Source organism: Scomber japonicus, chromosome 6, assembly GCF_027409825.1.
Source record: "Scomber japonicus isolate fScoJap1 chromosome 6, fScoJap1.pri, whole genome shotgun sequence".
In the NCBI taxonomy this organism is placed as follows: Eukaryota; Metazoa; Chordata; class Actinopteri; order Scombriformes; family Scombridae; genus Scomber; species Scomber japonicus.
This window is the reverse complement of record NC_070583.1, coordinates 8,726,804-8,748,090: the sequence shown is the minus strand read 5'-3', so window position 1 is coordinate 8,748,090 and position 21,287 is coordinate 8,726,804. Positions and strand designations below refer to the sequence as shown.

Below are 21,287 nucleotides of genomic sequence, written 5' to 3'. Positions count from 1 at the left end.
TTTCTCGTTGATAGAGAGAACAGCTTCATGAGCCACACACACACACACACCCGCCCACATCCCAGTCTTTTACTGTGACTTTATGAGAGGTGTCAATCAGATGGGAATCTGATGCGACCAAAGTCACACACACACACACGCTACAGCCAGTGTTCATTCACACAACACCAGTTATGTGTTCAGTCTCGTTCTCGTCTACGTCTCGATAACGTAAAAGTGTCAAATTACTGTTGTAATGTTGTTGTTAACAGCAGTGTAAGTGTATGTGTTGTATCGTAGTGCAGTCGATGTATTCAACAGGTTGAACTCTGGCTGGAGGTGAAGTATTCTCTCTATGAGCCGCGTGCCTTAAACGCACCACAACAGCAGCATCACTTGAAGTGTGCAATAAAATCCATGTATTTATGACCTTTGTAATGTTTACCCAGCACCTTTAAAAAGGCTTTTTACTGACTGTGATGCACGCTTGAATAAAGACAAATGACTGATTGTTTGTGTCTCTTTGTTGCCTCCAAGTTACTTTTTTTAATTCAAAGAAGAAAGAAAAGAAACAGTCAAATAAACATATCAGAATATTTTTATTAAGCATTGATTCTTTTCTCTCTGCGACCTAGTTTTAAGGCCACGGGGAGACCAAAGTCAGTACTGTATTGTCAACAAAAGTATTTAAAAATACAATTATTTAGAGATATACATTAACAACATCATTTTGGGGGACAGCAAGTGTCTTTTACAAGCAGTTAGAAGAGGAAAAAAAGTCCAGCAGAAGTCAATGTACAGAGTTTGAGCTATATGGGCCCTGGTGGTGGAGGGAAATGAGTCATCAAGTTTTAATGTGGTCTCTCATAAACATGAAGGCTTGACCATTCTAGTGTTTGATCAACTGAAGATTACAAAAACTAAACAAAAAGACATCCATCCGGTGACTAATAAAAATAAAAAGAAGAAATAAACAATTTATGACTTGACTAAATCTATTCCTTCCTTCCTGTGACAGTCTGGCAATCTGGAGATGTGTTTCATTCGCTTTTTCTGCAAATAACCAATCTATCAAACCTTTAACATCATGTCCATTAAGACCCCAGAGTCAGTGTTTGAGCAGAAAGCCATTTTCCTTTTTTTAAATCACAGAACACAATCTGTTACCAGGACATGATTAGAAATAATGACTGGAAGAAGCTTCTGTGTTGAGTTAACTGAAATAGGAAAAGAGAGCTTGAATCCTGATTGTACGGTAGCATCGTCAATAACCCTGTAGATCCATGATGATGCTTTGTGGCATGAGTTTTTATAATAGTTGGGGTTAGACTAACTGATGAGTTTCCCAAAAATTGGGAGCTGACTAAAAATTCTTAATAAGCCAGTAAATACCCATCTCTAATCTGATAGAAATTTAAGTACGGTACAATCCCTGAAAACATCCTTTTTAAAAGCTTCAGCTACAATTTTGCTTTCATTAATCTTATTTCTGGCAGCAAAAAGCTTTTGATTAACATACACAACATGCCCAGTCACATTTAGCAACACGCATTTAGCTATTTACTGAACCTGGTGGGGCAATAAGTTTCTATAAAAAGGCAGATATTTTTCCTCAGGAGTCGGTGGAGACCAAAACTGAGCTAAAAATGAACTTCTAACAGTGAAAATTGGACTTCAATTTTTTCCTTTATATGTCAGTGTTGTTTTCTGCTTGTTCTGCTGCCCCAAGTGACACAAATTGACTTTTTGATTACACGTTCACTATATTTTTTTATAGTGTTTAAAATCTTTTCAACACCAAAATGGCCAAAAAAGTTATTAATGCACCTTTAATGACACATTTGGGAACGTTTTGTGATACTTAAGGCACGTTTTACCCCCAAGAGCAGCCAGAATTCATTCATGTCCACTGATGTCACCCTGATAGCAGAAGTATATAATATTGGCTACTGACTAATTCAATCAGTTTCAGCTTTCAGTCTAACCCCGAGTATTATATTGTGACATTTAGGTATCTATTGATCTGTACATTGATGATGGGAAACAAACAACAGCAGTCACATAACAAGCACTGCTGTGACTCGATTAACCAACCAGTCTCTGTCTGTCCTTGTTAGGATGTAAAATACTGCATGATTTGACATTTCAATTCATCTCGTCATAAAGAGTTTGCATGGGCTTTAGTTTGCTAACACGAAGAAATAAAGACTACTAGATGGGCACGAAGAAAAGTAAACAACCATTTACAGTGATGATAGATAAATACTTTACTACAAATATAAATATACACTACATAATCAAAAAAACAAACAAACTGGAATGTAACTATTTAAAATCAGGAACTCAAACAATACAATGCTCATTTTTCCCCACTTACAATAAGGCAAGCGTTAGATATTAGCCACTACTTACAAGGACGCTACATCTAATCCAGCTATTATCTCTCCCAGATCAGAACTTGCAATAAATGTGTTAAGTCCACAACGAAGACCATGAGTTGTGCAATTCAGTGCAGTGGTGAAAGCGCTATGAGACAGATGTGTGTGTGTGTGTGTGCGCATTGGAAAGTTTTAGAGTTCAGAGTAAAAGTTAAAGGAAAAACAGGATGAAAAGGACCGCAAACGAGACATCCACGGCGTTATAACAAAGTGAGTGCGTGACGGTGAATGAGTGAACAGTCGTAAGCACTGACAAACTACTTTTAAAAAAAGAAAAAAGAAAAAAAGGCTTTGTGAGTGTGTCCTTCTCTCTTTAAGGCTTTTGAAGGAACACAGGCAGCCCTGATTCTGCTGGCTAAGACGTCTACACGCCAGCATTTGCTACATTAAGTTCAGAGTACCTGTCCTGTACCTTTGTTTCTTTCTGGTTAAAGTTGATCCAATTTTGCACCACGATATAATGTCCAATTTTTTTTTTTTAATTTCTTTTGAAATTACAGATGAGGAGTAATTCTCACAAGGCATTAGAGTTTTGGGTTTATACCATCAGCGCCATGTGTCACATCTACCTACACCCAGTTTTCTAAAGAGAGCGATACATGCTAGTGATGTGCTATATCTTTTAAGAAGTTGAAGCCACAAAATGAAATCTCAAACTCATCAAAATTGCATGGTTCATCTCAGGACGGCTGCAACAACGTGTCCGATGAGACCAAAACATAACCACAGCAACATAACTCCACGCCTCACTCGACATCTTAAAAAAGGTGAGAGGATGCGTCAACGTCGTCACGGGAACATCTGACAACTGCATCGAATTTCTGCGGCAGCATCTTCGAATGCACCCAGAGATTTCATTGGTCTATCAACAAGTGGTTGCTATTGATTTTCTTACAATGCTCCAATGATTAGACGTTAGGGATGGTTTACGACTGACATTAAAAGCCCCGCCCAGTGACAACCTACTGATGTAAAACCTCCTGAGAGTGATTTAAGGCCAACTAGTGAAAGAGAAAACAAGAAATCAATAAAGGAGAGGAGGGGAAAAAAGTAATTTCAAGCAACTAACTCTATTATAAACATACTGGGCTATATACAGATTTTTATGTTTTTATACATGTTACAGTGACTGAGTAATATGCAGTTAGTGGGCCACAATTATAAGCACAAGCTAGTGTATGTGTTTTTTAGTTATTTTTTTTACAGGACTGGCAGGTCAGTGATTTTGTGAAACCTAATGTTACAGTGCAAAGGTAATAAAAAAAATGACCTTTGTCAAAAAGAAGCATCAGAAATATTAAATGTAAACACTAATATCAACACCATTCCTCCCATAGGAGGAATAATTACGATACATGCACACATGTACACACACTTACACACCATTATTGTGCTTAGGGTTCTGTTTCCAATTAGAGCAAAAAGTCAACAAAAACAACAAAACTCAGTCGCGCTCACCTTCATGTAGGACTGAGGAGTAGTGAAATTAAAGGACAGTTTGTTATAAGAAGGGAAAAGAATGTGGAGACCTGCACCATCAGCACTCACACACTTATACACACACACACACACACACACACACACACACGCACACACGCACACGCACACACACATTCACAAAGAGCAGGCCTGGCTGTAGCTGAGGAGCTCAGGCGTGATGGGGAGATATATACTGTACAGAGCGGTTTCCATGACATTGGAAGAGGATGGGCGGAGCTTAGAGAGAGAGGGGGGACCGTGTAGTGGGCTGGACCAATCAATGTGGAGAGAAGCCTGTTGCTAAGCTACAGCCAACCACCTGCGTCATATCCCAGATCTGTGGAGACAAAAACAGCCAATGACGATGTCAGGAGAAGTGGTGCAAAGCCAAGAACGCTCATGAACTGGATGTAAAAGATGAAGCAGATTGTCATCTACAGCTGTTGCTTTGTGACAGTGTTTCTATCAATCAGCTAGATTTAGGACTTTAAGGTGTTTCATTGATAACTTAAACTAGTTCTGCAGTTGAAATAAATATGAACATGAAAATAACCATGACTGATGTGAGCTCTGACTGGAAAAATCACTCTTTTTTCATTAGTCACCCCCTGAACATCTGACCAAACTCAGTATAATCTACTTCTATGGAAAAAACTTTTATTCTCACTGTAGCTAATGTCATTCATTAGCCTTACATAAGTCAGCCACTTATGGCTGCCTACAGAAAGAATTACACATGCCACATTAAATAGGGGGACTTAAAATAGAGTGTTACCATAGAGATAGATTATGTAGCACCAGAATCATGGTGTTGGTTTAAAAAGTTATTATGACAGTTTTGATACTTTGTTTCCACTTTGAAAACTGAGTACATTGTAACTGACATGAATTCAAGTTAATGTGGTTGTTCATGACAACACGAGCATTGGCCTCCATGTTTTGTGCATACCTGGAGGATTAAACTGTATGTCCACAAGGGGGCAGATCAGAGGCAAAGCATTGCTCCTTTAAAATGTGTTCTTACACAATGTAAAGTTAGATTATGGTAGAAAAAGCAGCAGCAGTGAGAGACGTTACATTAATGTGGTTCATTTTGGACAAGCTTTACTAGTATTCTTCAAAAGTGTCTGATACTGTTGTGGTGTGTAGTTGCCCTGATACACAGCACCCCACCACTTCATGGCATTGTACAGATATTCAATTATGTGTGTAAGTGCCTCAACAGTTTCTTTCCTTTCAAGCCATACAGGGGTAGTGTTTGATACATGAGTTTAGTTTGAGTTTAGATTAAAGATAACTTCCCTTACTCAATAACTGCCTTATTTTATACCATACTTGAATCTAAGATAAAAGCTTGTAAAAATAACACTAATTTGAATATTTGGTTGGTTTCAGTTCTGATTCAATGGGCCTGTGTTTGATACAGACGGATCACATGTGAGAACTTGTAAATGGTATCAAATAAGAGTTGTTGACCTTAACAATGCGATCACTTCCACATGTGACCATCAGGCCTCTAGATGGGTCCATGTCCATGTGGGCGACGTTGTGTTTCCCCTCATGGAACGTGGCCAACGGTGTTCGACTGTGACACACAAATACAAACAATGATAATAACAATGAGTTTTATCAGGGTTGCCTCTGAACACCGGAGTATAATGAAAAGAAAGATAAAAGTGACCAATTTGTAATAATTAATTACATGACCGATTTACTCACTCTTCTTCTTTGATGGTGTCGAAGCAGGCGTCACACACCCGCACCGGGAACTCGAAGCCCATGATTGGGAACGTTGAGCGTTTAGAACTACATTTCCCACAAACAGCTTTGCCACACTTCCTGCAGTGGTGCTGCACACAGGAAACACACCCATAAAATACTGACAGCTCAATGTCCGCAAAGCTTACAAGAGTTCAAAAAACCTGATACAGGTGCACTTTGGTAAGGACACCACTGTCCTACCTGTCGGAGCCCCAGGGTCTTAGTGTCCCACATTTGCTTGATGTTCCAGAAAAAAGGCTGCTCACACTTCTGACATGAGTCACTGTCTAACCACTGGGGTGCCTGCAGGGACACGTACGGGTAAAGACCACCATTAAATGTTAAACAACACCACAATGCAGAGCAGCTGCTGCTAAAATCTAAATTCTAGTACTTCTATGATAATGATTTTGAATCATGCAAACCATAAGTGAGACCCCTTTAAAATACCACAAGCTCCACAGCAGCTACAAGTGAGCAGTGAGTACTATTCCCTTGAAATTTCCATCAAAGAGATTCTATTACTTTACAATTTACAATAGTCTTGATGAGAAAAACTACTATTATAAAAACTAGAAATGGTTAAACTTGAATGGTCTAAAAAAGGGTATTGATCAATCAACAGTGTATGCCCCCCCCCCTTCTTTTTTTGTTAACAGCAGCTGCAGACCTCTTCTCTGGGTGTGTCCATGTTCCACACAGCGATGCCTCCGTCAACTGAGCACGACACCAACTGCCTGGTCAACTGGAGGTAACGCAGGGCCTGGACACGCTCACTGAGAGAAGTGGAGATAATAGAGAAGAGATTAAATGATTGAAAATTAAATTAGCTATATATTTAGTTCTACGGATATGTTTAGTCTTTTAGCTCAGTGTTTTGGTATTTTGAAAACATATTTACTGCAGAGCCACTGATGAACCCACCGCCCAGCTGCAAACAGTGACAGACACAGTTAGTTACTAGCTGGTGAATACAGTAGAGACTTTAGCAGCTAAAGCATAACATAACAGTACGGTAAGCTGTACAGAGAAAGCTATATATCTGTCAGCTTATTTGGATGTTTTTCTGTGCCCTAGAGGCCAAAAATCAATGACTGCAGGTTCCATACATAATACCACAAGTATAAAAATCAGAATAAAAAGGTTAAATAATACAAAGAATAACTTAAATTTCTTTAATACTCATTCACTCATACCGCCACTGTTATATAAATGTTAAATCCCACAAAAAGAAGTGTATTAAATACATTATTAAAATGGAGGAGAGGAGGAAAATGAGACGACAAGGACACAAAGAAAAGAGGACTGGGTCAAACAGGATTTAGGACCCGTCAGAGCATTACGGCTATCATTTTTATGGGTGTCTGAGAAATAAACCTCTGTAAATCCTGCTGTAAGTGGCCTAGTCTGCTACGTTGTGCATGGGTTTTGAGATGACTACTGTAGAGGAAAGGGGGAGGGGGGTAAAGGGTGGTGAAATATGTATGAAGACTAAGAAGTGGAGATAAAAACAGAGTCAGTGCCTGGGGACAGCTGTTACTGACACCACTGAGACCTGCCTGTGACAAGATAGTGTGGCGACGACTGCCGCAGGGAGATAGACACCGTGTGAAAAGAAAAAGAAACATTTGTCTATTTTTCTTCTCATTTTTCCCAGTTTTACATTTTAAGCCATATGTACATATTCAAAGCAGGACTTACTGGTGTCCCTGCAACAGTAGCGTTCGTCCTTTGCGGCCCCCGATGTCCCACATGATGACGCTGTGGTCGGAGGCCCCTGAGAACAGCAACCTCTGGATGGGGTCCCACCACAGGACTCCTATACTACCTGGAAGCAAAGGAAAGGAAAGCAAACAGTTATTATATGGGCCATTCTACCGAATTGGTGAAAAGTCAGGGTTTTCCCCAATCTGTTTATGTGTGCATCTATCTATCTATCTATCTATCTATCTATCTATCTATCTATCTATCTATCTATCTATCTATGGGTTCTATCTGGATGGATGGATGGATAGATAGATAGTTATATTAATTTTTTGTTTATTTTTATCTTATGAAGTCATTTTTTGCAATGTTATTAAAAGGTTTTCAGAGGTAAAACAATCATTTAAAATAATTTTGAGTGTATTTTTTGAAATTCATTGGATTGGATTCATTTTAATCCGATTTGTTTTGTAAAGAGCATAAACTTGATCATACTGATTTCAAACTTCAGGATCCATTAGTTTTAATACACATTAAATCAAACACTACCATAACATCTTAGTTGATAACTCAATGTACTTGTCCCATGTTTCGGTCGTGACTGTCTATTTTTTTTTTTAAATGTTAATTTATTTAAAATGATGAATAGTAACTAATAAATGTTGCAAATATACAGCCTGCATGTATAGCAGACACACATCTGACAGTAAATATATCAAAAGAACATGTAATTATTCTTAGATTTACACGTCACTGACGATCTATTGGATAGTTTGGGTCTTGAGGAGAGTGTAAGTGAGTAGAGGTATATCCACGCATTGATTTTTCTACATAAAAAGTAGACTGTTTCAGACTCCCTTACAGGTTTATTTTTAGTAGATTGTCCATATAATAGACAGATTAATGGATAGATTATTTCATTGTAAGTCATTCTAAGTATAAAAGACGAGCCTGATATTTACATCGGCCACGTTTCTGGAAACACAACGTGGCCGATGTTAAACTTTTCTGATAGTCTGATCCTCTAGTACGGTGATTCTCAACTGGTGGGTTGTGACCCAAAAATGGGTCGCAGATCCATTCTGTGTGGGTCGTGGATAGCTGGTCAAAAATAAATAAAGAATATTTGATGTGCATCTGATGTTGGACCTGTCTTCTGTTTAGAAAAAAATATATTTTGACAGGCATATGTCAGAGATGTGCGCAGTCTAGTGCCGTTGCCATGGTAACCATTGTTTGATTGTGTTGATGTCCAAAGGCAAGATGGCAAAGCGCAAATACTGGTGTTCATACACAGTCTTGGCTCTGTAAACAGGAGAAAAGCAGCTCAGACTGAACTATAAACAATTCAAGGAGCACAGAATGGAGGGCTTTTCATATGATTGGCTATTGAGCTCAAATCAACAACATCCCACTAGAATGGCAGACTGCACCTTTAAGTTATATTTCAGCTGGTATTCAAACTATGTCACTTTACAGAATTTTAACTACATGGAGTTCAGACTAAAATACTTTTGATTTGCATAACTGTACTAAAATTTTAATTGTTTCCCACAAATAAAGTGTTCCCTTTTGTCACTACCAAAACAACCATGTCACAACCCAAAATGTCAGCATATGTTTCGGTTGTATATTTTTGAGTCTATCTCTAAGATGCTAGACAGTACATAGTTAGAACAGTTCTGTACAGTGGTACACACATGAAAATTATATTTTCTAAAATAAAACTAAAAGTTTTTTTAATTACAGAAAATGGCTGTTTGGTAGTGACTTCTTAAGGTTACATACTGACTTTTTAGACTTTTGAACACATTTTCTTCAAAATTATGGATCCTATCCGCTCCACATGCAGCCATGAGAAGGGGGGGGGGGGGGGCAGACATACTTCCTGATCAAAAATGTAGGAGTGTGGCTAAAATCAGTCTCAGGCTATCTCAAATATTATTTTGGGTTTCGATACATAATAGCAGGATCTTTGTAAACATCTAAGATTTATGAACTTAAATGCTTTTTAAATCTGTTTTTTTTCTGTTTTCCATATATGTGTGATGAAAGAGCCTGTGGAAGGACAGTGTTATGGTCTGACTTGTTGGCTCCACCCAGTGCCTTGTGGGAGCACTACAGTGGACTCCAACCAAACACAGACAATCTTGAGCTGAGTCTTGTTTTTCAATCAATGTACTTCACACTTACCAAGAACTTATTAATTGTTTCTGGATACTACTTATTGTCTTGCATACCAGAGAGTGTAGCACTCCTCTAGGCTACAATGCTGATAACTGATAACTTGCTGTTGAAACGTTCCCCTCCACTTAAAAATGTATTTGGCTTCTTGTTCCTTCAGCTGGATGTTTGAGCTTCACTGTGCAGAATGATATATGTGCAGAGACGTTTTGGTTCCTCTTAAATCGGAAATTTAAGACAAGGATGTGTGATTTATGATAAAACAAGTGTGACGTGGAAACCTGAAGCCTCCAGTGCACGTACACTAAGAATGGACTTTCATATTCAGAGATTCTGGATTTTCCAAAAAGGAAGAAAGAATTTCATAATGAGCAATTGAACTTCTTTGTGGAAAAAACACATCAGAGTATTTTCTCCTCATCCAAGTCCATATCTTTTATAGTGAGAAGCTAACATCTAACACCTGCTGTAGAAAATAGCTGGAGGAGCAAGAAAAGATCCAATTACAATTATGTTGTCAATAAAATAAAACTATTTCTCATTTAACAAACTGCACAATAAAAATCCTCTTTCAAAAACGTGTCTGTCTATTGATATTAGTTGCTAGGGGTCAACCTGTGTAGCTAGCAAGAAACTTATGGCCTTATGAGAAACTACAGCAACTATTCCTAGGGGTTAACCTGTGTAGCTAGCAAGAAGTTAATTAACTAATGAGAAACTACAGCAACTGTTGCTAGGGGTTAGCCTGTGGAGCTACCAAGAAGCTAACTAACTACTGAGAAACTACAGCAACTGTTGCTAGGGGTTAGCCTGTGTGTCGAGCTACCAAGAAGCTAACTAACTACTGAGAAACTACAGCAACTGTTGCTAGGGGTTAGCCTGTGGAGCTACCAAGAAGCTAACTAACTAATAAGAAACTACAGCAATTTGCTGAATTATTTTCCTTTAGACTGCTAAAAAAGGAGACAGCAGACCAACAGCTGCTGCCATTAGTTTGGCAAAGTATGGCCTCAGATTTCATTACAAACAGTTTTTGTGGAATTACAGTATTAACATTTTTTATGGCTTTGTTCTGGCTTAGCCTTTTTGTCAAGTCCTTGGCTCTAATTAAACAGAGAACAGTTGTACACAACGCAGACCATCTGCCCAGTCTGATGAGTGGGTAGAGCATATTGCACATGCTTTCACTGTCCTCCTGTCGGTGTATGAAATAGAACGTTGTTACAGTACAACACTCAACCCGTTTAAACCTCAGTTGCAGTGACTTAAAATGCTTTGATTTTGTTGCATCACTGATTTGCCACACAAGCTGGCTTGCAAAGAAATAATTCTTTTCATGTTTGCCGCTGCAAACTGTTTCGAGCATTTCACAGCTGCTGATATGTGGGACACACAATAAAGCTCTTGAAGTCAGACCCGCTCCAGTCATATGATGAATAATAGCCTCTGGCAGGTGGTGGGGGGGGGGGGGGGTTGATTAGGCTGGCAGTAACTGTAGATACATGACCCACACAGCACCTTACAACCATAGATAGGACACCTATAAAAAAATTAGTAATTTATTTGTACGAAGAAAGTTGCTAAATTGAGCCACATTTAATTTAATTTAATACTTTCTGATGATGAAAACCACGTTTTTTGGCACTAATTAAATGCCATACAAGCACAGTATGCAACTCATTTTGGCAACAAAAAAAAAAGGAAAATGTTAAAGTCTTGATGAGACCAAGGCACAGTCTGACCTTTTCATTTTGTCTTTCAAATTTGATTAATCATATTTTCCATTAAATATTTGGATGGGGCTCCAGTTTGTACACAGCTTGAGCCAAAGCCACAACCTTTCATATGCATTATCATTATCAGTCCAATTATTATGTATTTTGTGAACACTGCAGTCAATTTGCAGATGAAAGAGAGGCAAGGAAAGCATTTCAATGTCCTGACTTTTATAAAAGGTACATTAACATATGTCTATATTTGATAAAGGGGATGTTTTGCAAGCGGTGCGTTTGTGGTAAAAATAGATGGTTAGAGTCTTTGAGATCGTCATCTGGTTAGATGAGTCATCGTTCACCCTGTTCTCAACAAGCTCATGAGCTCACGTTTGATAAATGCCCAACGAAGAGCACAAGGCAGGTTTGTTTCACTCGGTGTTCTGGCAGCATGTTTTTGCTGTGAAGTCCATTTCCTCGGCACAGCTGCAAATAAACTGAACACCTTCAAAGAGGTAAAAGACAAAATCGCTGAACACAAACAATCGTCTGAGTACTGCGATCATCGTCTGTGTTTAGATGAGAGGTTTGAGAGGAATGACAGTACACTCATCTAAAAAGGGCTCAAGTGGTTACTGAATAACTGGAAATGCATGAAAACAGCAGTTACCAGATCTCAACCCAGACATGCTTTTATGGGAATGTGTCGAGCACTACAAGAAAGCATTTCCCAATCGCCATCATACAAAGCCAAAAGATTGGATTTCTTTTCAGTGGTGTCACATCCTGCCTTGGAGACACTGCTAGGAAAAATACATGTTGAAGTGTGTAAAGCTGTTGCTGGGGCTCAAAATTCTATTCAGATTTTCTGGAGGGTAGATACAGTCCTGAATAGTTGTTTCACCATAAACTGGTTTAAGTATGAAAATGAAATGAAATGACTAGAAGGATACCAGTAAGGATAATGGCCTGGAATTATTCACTATTATATGTTTTCAGTATTTCCCAGCAGTGTACAACAACAATTCCTAATTATATACTTAATTTCAAAAAAGGGACCTGGACTCAGATGAGCAGCATCTTATTTAGTTTTAGTTGCATTTTAGTTGATGGTATTCATTTTATTTGAACAAAAACTGTGAAATCACTGAGGATCTTCATCAAACCGAGATGTTTGATTGTTTTTATTAACTATATTATTCCATGATTCACCCCTATTTGTTTCATGGTAGTGTTGTTTTGGACAATACATATCTTTCTTATCTCCATAAGCTTCTCATATGTACTCATATGTCATTCTTTCCATTTCTCTTTTTAACATTTGATTCTCTAATTCATTCTTATAACACCAGACAGATATATCATCTTATCTTCATCTTCCTTTTTTACTAAATGAAACATGGCCACTCTGATATAGTAATGTTCTGGTACGGAATGCCAAAGTACACGTTTACAAGAACTTGTTATCTTTCAAAAATTTCAATTATCATCGCATTTCATTCATGTCTAATTAGTGCTTGATGTCTACATTTTTATTTTACTTTGTTTCACATATGTAGCTCCTTGTTTTTAAAGTGCTGTTGTCTCCTGCTCTTTAGCTCATCTTGTTTTTTCATTTTCTTTCATATTTTAATAAATCCTGCTGTATTTTTTATTAGTCTGTATTTATTTCCTTTGGACTATGGGGAGGCTTGTATATGTCTGTGGCTTCTTGACCTCTCCTATGACATTTGTTTTATCTCTATCATCTGTTTTTATGCTGTTAAATCTCTAAGGCCTTTTTTTTCATGAAGCAGATTTCAGTGCTTTTCCAGACTTTTCAAAACCTTCAGCGAGCCACATAGATGTCTTATAGTATTTTTCTAGCTTCTTCAAACTATAACTAAAATCATTTATTTTGAATGTTTAAACAAAGCTTCATTTTTTCACATAATGAAGTCCTGTGAAAGAATCTAGGCCTTCTATCATTGCAAAAACATTAAATGACTAACAGCTGTGTCAATGATAAACATGATGCCTCACCTGTGGGCAGGTGTACATGCAGCATGTGTGTGTGTTGTTACCTTCATGACCCTTCAGTGTGGTGATGGTGGAGTACGTCTGCTTCTCCAGTTTCAGCAGCGTGATCTGTCCTGAGTAATCGCCGACGAAGGCGTGCTGTGTCTCGTGATCGTATCTGAGCGGGAGGGGAGTTCAGGGTTTAAAACAGGCGTGATATGTTAACGACTCAGCTGAGAAGCGCTAGTACAGTATGTGCTTGACACAGAAAAGTGAGTGAATGAAGGATACTGTAAGCAGGAGGCCCAGGCGGTGAAGTAGTGTCTCCCCAGCATGCTGCCACTCTGGGTGCACATCCAGCTCACACTCTTGTCGTGGCCCGTACTCACCACCCACTCGCTTTCCAGGGAAAACACCATATCTGACACACGGTTCTGGTGGGCTGGAAAACACACACACACACCATTTTTTAAACAGGCACATGCTGGATAAACATCAGACAAGATCTATTCCATCGAGCTTTTTCTACAAACAGTCGTGGATGAGCACCATATAAAGACTAATTAGCCTTTCCCGAGTACTGATCCCATCAGAGGCTCTGCTTACCATCGCAGTAATCTGGACTAAGTCAGACAAATCCGTTCAGCCGACTGTACTATAGTCCATCTGGGAATCATTTCTAAGGTGCAACCTTTTGTTTTGTTGTCATTTCTGTATCCAACATGTGTAGTTTTACAGACAGCAGGATTTCAACCCCTTTTGAAGCATTGCATTGTTTAAACTCTGGCTAATATAACACACAGTTTCAATAAAGGAACCATGCTGATGCGCAACACACAGTAATTGCTCACATGAAGTATACAACACAAGATAGACAAGCAGCACAGTACATCACAAATGAAAGAAATTTCCAAAGAGACAAAATGCTATTTCCTGTTGAACTATGAGGAAAGAGCCCTTTCCATTTGATACAAAACCGCAGCTATACAACAATGGAGAGTTTTGTTGAAACGCTGCATGTAGATTCAGAGAAAGGGATGTTACTGTCATGAAACTATCAAAGCATGTGGAGAACTTCCACATAGTTTATTTTTGCCTTTAAAAGATAGATAAGAGAATTTAAAAAGGAAAAATAAGAGTTCAGTAGGCTACAATCACTGATGTACGGTGTAACTAATTATGTCACAGTGCATGAAATCTGCACAGGCCACTCAGGCCTGGTGAGCCTGAACGGGTCTACCCTCATCCTTAACACCAGAGCATCTGACCTGGGCGCTGCATACTGACTCAGTAGTATCCCTTCAAGTACTGAGGAATTTCTACTTCTGTACCATCAAGAGCTGTCCTGACAGGAAAAAGCACTTCCCATTACAAAAAAAGCACTGAAACAGGTACACGTGACTTTGCAAAGAGTGGTTTGTTTGGCTGAACATACAATAGATAGTGCTCTACCCTGCCTAAAGGATATTTACACCAGGTGCTGCAAGAGTAAGCCTAAGAGAATCATAGGATCCCAACCACCCACTCAGGTAACAGCCTTTTCTACCCCTGCTGCAGTTGGGAGGAAGGTACCAGATATACCACTTAGAGACTCAAGAGCTTCAATTGCCTGAAGCCAGGTTTATAGTACTGTGTCAACTTGACACCCTAGCCCCACGGAGCCATCTGCGTGGCCATGTGCCTGACGATAGGGCAGTGATTGGTCCGCACCATCATCATTTGGGCTTTTCTGGTTTCCCCCTCCTGCCATACCGCCATTTTTAAAGCGTTGGAGTTTGGTCGTTTTTGAGCGAAAACATGGACGTAGTAGAAGAGCGTTTGATTGAGGAGGTGCGGAAGAACGATTACAAAGACTGCAAAAATGGCCAACAATTCCTGGAAAAGACTGCACCTCCAAACCCCTTCACCTACACACACATACATGTTGGTCACAGGAAAGGATGTTCAGGTAGTCCCAGACAAGAGCCAGGCCAAGGTCGATGTGAAGACGAGCACATTAGACAGGCCGATCACGAAGCTGAGTGAGGAAGTGGTTAAGACTGTCCTCCTCCAGGGGCCACATGCTACTAACCTCAACGTAAACAGTAAATCAAGTAAGAAATGAGAAGACTGCCTACAGAAGAGTGTTGTTTTTGTGGATTTCCCTCCAATCATGCACATATATTTGGAACTATTTCTATTTATATTTAATCTCTTTTTAATGCACTAATTGAAGTTTGTCACAGGATCACATTTCACTGTGATAATACCAAACAAACTTGATTCATTGGATTACTATGCTTGTACTTTTAATCAATGGGAAAAAATGTTGTTTATTTGTCTGCTTCCATTAAACTGCCTCATGACCAAACTGTGGTCTAATACTGAGGCTGAAACTTTCCTCCTCTCTCCTCCTTTCTTCCTGGCATCTGTTAAAGTAACAATCACTTAAGGAACATTATTTTAAAGACCTTAATCTATTTCACACAGTATTGTGTTTTCTGCAGACTGTTGCCGTCTCACATGTCTGATGGAGCAATACTGTTTATTGCTCAAGATTGTCTGCGTGAAGCCACCGTGACCACGATTACAGAATAATGCAATTAATCTGAACTAAAAGAGAAAAGCATTTTCCAAAATTCCCCTCCTCATTCAACCATATCAATTTATAACCAAATCAAACTGAATACTTCTTTTGATCTATGGGTTGCGGGAAAAAAAAGAAAAGAAATCAGCACTCCCTTGTCTGCAGCTCTTGGGAAAGTACCGCTCCCTGCCAAAACAGCCAAAATGGTAATGTTAATTCCTGCATGTCTTTGAAGTGCACAGACACATGCTAATGCCCGTCTGATCTGACTGTGACTCATATTTTTGGCTATTTAGGAGTATAGCTGCTTGATTTTGCTACAAGTGGTAGAAACCAGATGGAGCATTCCAGTGGTGACGTGTGGTGTTGCCTCTCTCTAAAGCAAGAGGCTGGCTATTTTCCTTAAGTTTCATTTTCCACTGAAGAGGCTAAATGGCTGCTGATACAGTGTTCTGTTCATAACGATGGTAGCAAGATGTAAAGACTGTAAAATGATTGCTTCCTATATGAAGGCTGTGACTTCTTCATTGTCAATATCAATAAGCAGAAACTAGGTCATAATAATAATAATAATAATAATAATAATAATGATAATAATGCCAGAATATGACATCACTTAAAGGTTTTAAACATAAATTTATTGGAACAATTTAAAGGTTCCATGTGAAGTTTTTGGCCACTAGTAGCGCTACAGAGCAATGTTTTTATGCATGGGTCCTTGTTTTGTTTGTATTGTGTACACGCAACGCAATACAGTCATTCCACCGGTTTCACCCTATTCTTTTCTTCTTTTAAGCAGCAAAGAAGAAAAGAGTAAACACGAACAAGGGCAGGAAGATGACAACTGTAAGCTAGCAAACGTGGATGTTAACAACTCGTGATTTAAAATATTCAAAAAAAATCAGCTTTGTAAATGTTTTATGAGGAAGGAAATGTATTCAACATATTATCAGTCCCCAAGGACACAAAAAACGTAACGTAGAAGACTCCACAGATCATTTTTAGGGGAGGCCAAGTATCCAGGGTCCAAATATAGGCTGATGCAAGACTCTATCTGAGCATATTACAACGTGAGAGTCTATTGACACACACGCACAATGAACCTCTAGTTCATTTATTATTTACTTATGTATATGTGTTAACTTGAACTTTAATTTTAATGTTTATCAGCATAAAGGCAATGTCGGCATCAGTTATGTAGTTTAAATGTCAGCTCACTCTGTTCAGTCATACAGCACAAACATTGACACTAGTAAAAGTACTGAGAAGTAGTTTACTGATGTTTTCAGCAAAGTCACTCATGCTCAACATAGCTCTCCCTTGAGAACCCTCTGATGTATCCTGGGGCAGGGAGGGGCAGCTGAGAAGTCACATGCACAGATGAAAGTCACTCCAGAGATCTACATGCTGTATCCAGAACAACAGTATAAGCTCATATAACTGAAGTACAAATACCCACAGTGGACATGATGTCACTAAAACAGGCCTTCATTGAGTCTCTTAATGATGATAGTTAATGTCTTGTGTTAATGGTTGCTCATTTACTCAGCCTCATACACACCAGAATATTTTTCCAACTGTAAGTGACAGCAAAAGGAGCAGGAGGAGGTGACCAAGCAGATTTTCTTTCATGCACACACTTCCTGTTTATAACACCTGTCTTTAATACACTCTGGTAGAAAATAAGAGCGAAGGATGCAGTTTGTCTCCTTATCTTAAGATCTCACCTGGATATGTCTTGACGTGGTTCATCTTATTGAAATCTTCAGAGATGAGAAACTCCTAAAAGGGAAGCAAACAAAGAAAAAAAACAAGTTTCAAATCAAACATCATCCTGCCCCTGGAGACATTTGGCCCATTTGAACCAGATATGCAGGTTTTTTAATGGCAAGATTGTTTGAACACTCTAAAACAGGAAGCCTGGAGCAATAATATGGGTCCATTTGTTTGTGTTAGCTTCACTTACCACAACAGCGCCATTGTCCTGGCCTATGAAGATGCGTCTGCTGTCATGGTGGTACGACATGCAAGAGCATGGAGCTACAGGAGAGAGAGAGAGTGAGGGTGGTATTCAACACGAGCAGCAGAATACAGTATGCCACGTTGCAGACTGTGTGTGCTGAGAGGCTGCAGTGGTTTAAAATAATAAAAAGGCTTATTTTCTTTTCTCTTCCAAACACACATTTATTATTCCGCTGAGATAATGCAGTCTTACTTACAGGAGACTGTGTGGTAGATGCTTGGCCAGTACTGACCGCTGTCTCTCTTCAGCCAAACCCGGATAGTTCTGAGGATAAATGTCAAAATGTATCATCAAATATAATCAGAGCTCTCTCCTGTGTCTTATGATACTGATACAAAGGTCACTTGTTGGTCAGTCTGTCTACTTCCTGTTACAAAACTCAATTTTGGACATGCAGGATCTCAACTTTAAATGCATTACTAACATTTTACATACACGCACACATATCCTGCTGTCAAAAACAAGAGACTGATGGAAGAATGCTGCACAATTCAGTGGAAATACTCAAAGGATATATCCTCTGAAGACTGTTTGCATCTACTGTGCAAACAGGCTTAATCCCCTTCTGGAAAAGTAGCCCTAATTCTCTCCACAATGCTTTACTTTGTACACAAAAGAGGGTTCAAACGAGCAGAGTAATATATGTATAGAAACTGTGTTGTGCTAATTACAGCTGGTGATGTCACATTTCTGTCATATCTGAATGACACCTCTGGCTGCACACAAGTTTCGTAATCAACACACATTGAGGCCACATTAAAGAAGAGATGTTTCAATACTGAACCACTTCCCAAAGCAGTCATCAGTTTACCAGCTCCTCACACTTTGATGTATTGACAGTAAATGAGCATTTTTGAGTCTTATTTGGCAGTGGCAACATTTTAACACTTTAGCTCTGGTGTGTTTGTATAGTATACATTTACAGGCCGTCTGAACACAGTACATGAAAATGGACAGCTTTGCACAGATTGCACGGTATGTTCTTCCATGCTCTGTTTACAAGACATATAACTGCTGGTATTTTAGTGCATTTAAAACAAGCTTCTTTTTACCTTTTTAAGAAGGAAATGAAAGGTTTCAGTAAGGAACCTGAATGTCAAAGAGCCGCACAATCTTCACCTCAACTTCCCTTTTCAATTATCAAGTGGGTTGGACGTATGATGGAAACTGCACTTTATTTCTTCACAGCAACTTGTCTTTAAATGAGGATGTTGCTTGCTTCTTCACACTTATAACCATCAAACACGACAGCCCTAATAACACTTGTACACCTCATCACCGTCGCCCAGTGAATGTGAAGTAAAGATACCTTCACAGCTGTGATTATCTGGTAGCTGTCAAAGTGAGAGCCGGTGTGGAGACCATTTAATTACAATGCACTGCTGCTGCTAAGGTTTCATTGAAAAGATGCTCTTGGTATGTTTTAATCATAAACAAACTCACAAACGTCACAGCATTACTATCTTTAACAGCAAATAAATGGATAAGATTATTACATGTAATTGCCAATTAAAAACCCTTGTGATGAAGATGACTAGGAGCACTTGAAGGCAGCATGTCAGGCTATTTGGATAAACTAACGACTTGTAGCTTAACTAATAGCCTAACAACTGTTACGCATAGCAAAACAGAGTCGTAAAACCAGTTTTACGAGGTAAAAAAAAAGAAGTTATCTCTCTGTTTACTATCATGATAAGCTGGGATACGGATATTTCATGGACATGACTCACTCTTTGGTTAATGAATGTGTTAATTGTATATATCCCTACACTCGCCTGAGCTAACCGTAGCTCTATATGGAATAGCCCAACTAAAAAATATAAATGTAGTTATGTATGTATATATACTTAAACGGGGGAATTAATAAATGTTAGTTGTGTCCTTTTTTTAAATAGTGCACTAAGAAGTATGAATGTAACGACCAGCAAATAGCCCGAGCCCGCTAGCTGCTACTGTGGGTTTTCTGAGCGTTAGCCCCTGAGCGACCTCACCTGTCCTCGCTGACCGTAATAACTCCATCTTCTTTTGGTATTAAAACAGCTGCATTGATGGCATCTGAGTGTCCCTCGATTTTGTTCAGAAGTACCGGTCTGGCGGTCTGGGGCCTCGAGTGTATCTCCGCAGCCATGGCTTGAAGTAACCAGCAGTGTTTTCCTTGCAGCTGATTTTCCAACTGAGGATCAGCTGACACCCAGAGCCGCTGTCAGGGTTACCGTAATGACAGCAACAATGCGCAGAACGATTCCAGGCTGGATAAATGGGACATGAACGAGACCTTCTTTTTCTTTTGGTTTTATTGGTGGTTGACAACCAGCTTTCGGTTGCAATACCGCCACCTACTGATATAAAATATACCTCTCTAATATTTCTACCAAACAAAGAACTACAATCGAAACAATAGAAAAATAATCATAAAAAGTGAAAGAATGGAAAAACATGAAAATAAAATACATAAATAATTAATGTTAATATTTCTCAGATTCTTTTCATTATGTTGTTGATGTGAAATACTCTCGCAGGAGTTTCCAACACTGATTTTTTGCTTTTTTTTAGAATATTTGGCTTTCCCAATCTTTCTTAGTGCATTCTTTAACACCTCTCTTTCTGAAACATCCTTCTGGCAATACAATAAAACATGGTCCACTGTTTCTTCCTCTTCACATTAGTCACACTTTCCATTATTATGGTTTCCAGTCACATAGAGAGAACTGTTTAGACCAGTTTGAACATTCTTTGATCTAACTCTCTCCTCTCTCCTATTTCATCTTCCAGAAGCTGCACCCACAACTAAAGGTTTATTTTTAAAATGATATCTTCCTTTACTTTCTTTGTTCCATTCATTCTGCCAACTCATTTGGGTTAGTTCCTTAATCATCACTTTAGTCTTGAACTAACTAATATTTACATAAATGTGAATACTCCCACTCTTCAACCCTTTTGGCTTATTTATCAATTTTAACATAAGCAGGAAACCCACACAAAACTAAACATCATATTTGGTAAATTCTGAATAATGACTGTAGCATTTCAGTATGTCTGAACTATAAGGGTTTTCAAAGTTTTTGCACGGCACCACTTTATGATATCAGCAAAGAGACAAATGAATCAAGTTCAACCAGAGTTTGCACGATGTGGCACATTAAACAAGTAAACCAGTCTGTTGGAAACTGAAAACTCCATAATTTCATAAGCAATCACACTTCTGGGCTTCATCCAACAACAGCAGGCAGCAACAACGTCAGTCTGTTTTTGGACTGTCTGTCTTGTTGTTTGTCTACCTTTTTTAATCCAGACTTAAAGGTGCGGTGTGTAGGATTTAGTGCCATCTGGTGGTAAGGTTGCAGATTGCAACTAATCGAATACCACTCTCTTTCAAGCGTGTGAGAGAACCTACTGAGACAATAACACTTGCGAAAGCGGCCGTCTCTAGTGCCAGTGTTTGC

General features: G+C 38.9%; 1 protein-coding gene across 2 annotated transcripts; it reads right to left on the bottom strand.

Moving 5' to 3' along the window:
* Positions 1-559: 559 nt before the first annotated feature.
* Positions 560-20,109, bottom strand: wdfy1 (WD repeat and FYVE domain containing 1). Of its 2 annotated transcripts, XR_008321464.1 has the most exons (13): positions 19,836-20,109; positions 18,041-18,108; positions 17,788-17,861; positions 17,549-17,603; positions 13,547-13,697; positions 13,321-13,433; positions 7,359-7,485; positions 6,328-6,433; positions 5,859-5,960; positions 5,616-5,746; positions 5,373-5,481; positions 3,142-4,233; positions 560-3,067 (listed from the first exon to the last, which is right to left on the bottom strand). XR_008321464.1 is itself a non-coding variant. In XM_053320087.1 (12 exons), the coding sequence occupies exons 1-12, from the start codon at positions 19,970-19,972 to the stop codon at positions 4,174-4,176; spliced, it is 1,233 nt and encodes a 410-aa protein (XP_053176062.1). In that variant the 5' UTR covers positions 19,973-20,109; the 3' UTR covers positions 560-4,173. The 2 variants fall into 2 exon arrangements, 1 of the variants encoding a protein (XP_053176062.1); XM_053320087.1 differs by having other exon boundaries at positions 560-4,233.
* Positions 20,110-21,287: the final 1,178 nt, after the last annotated feature.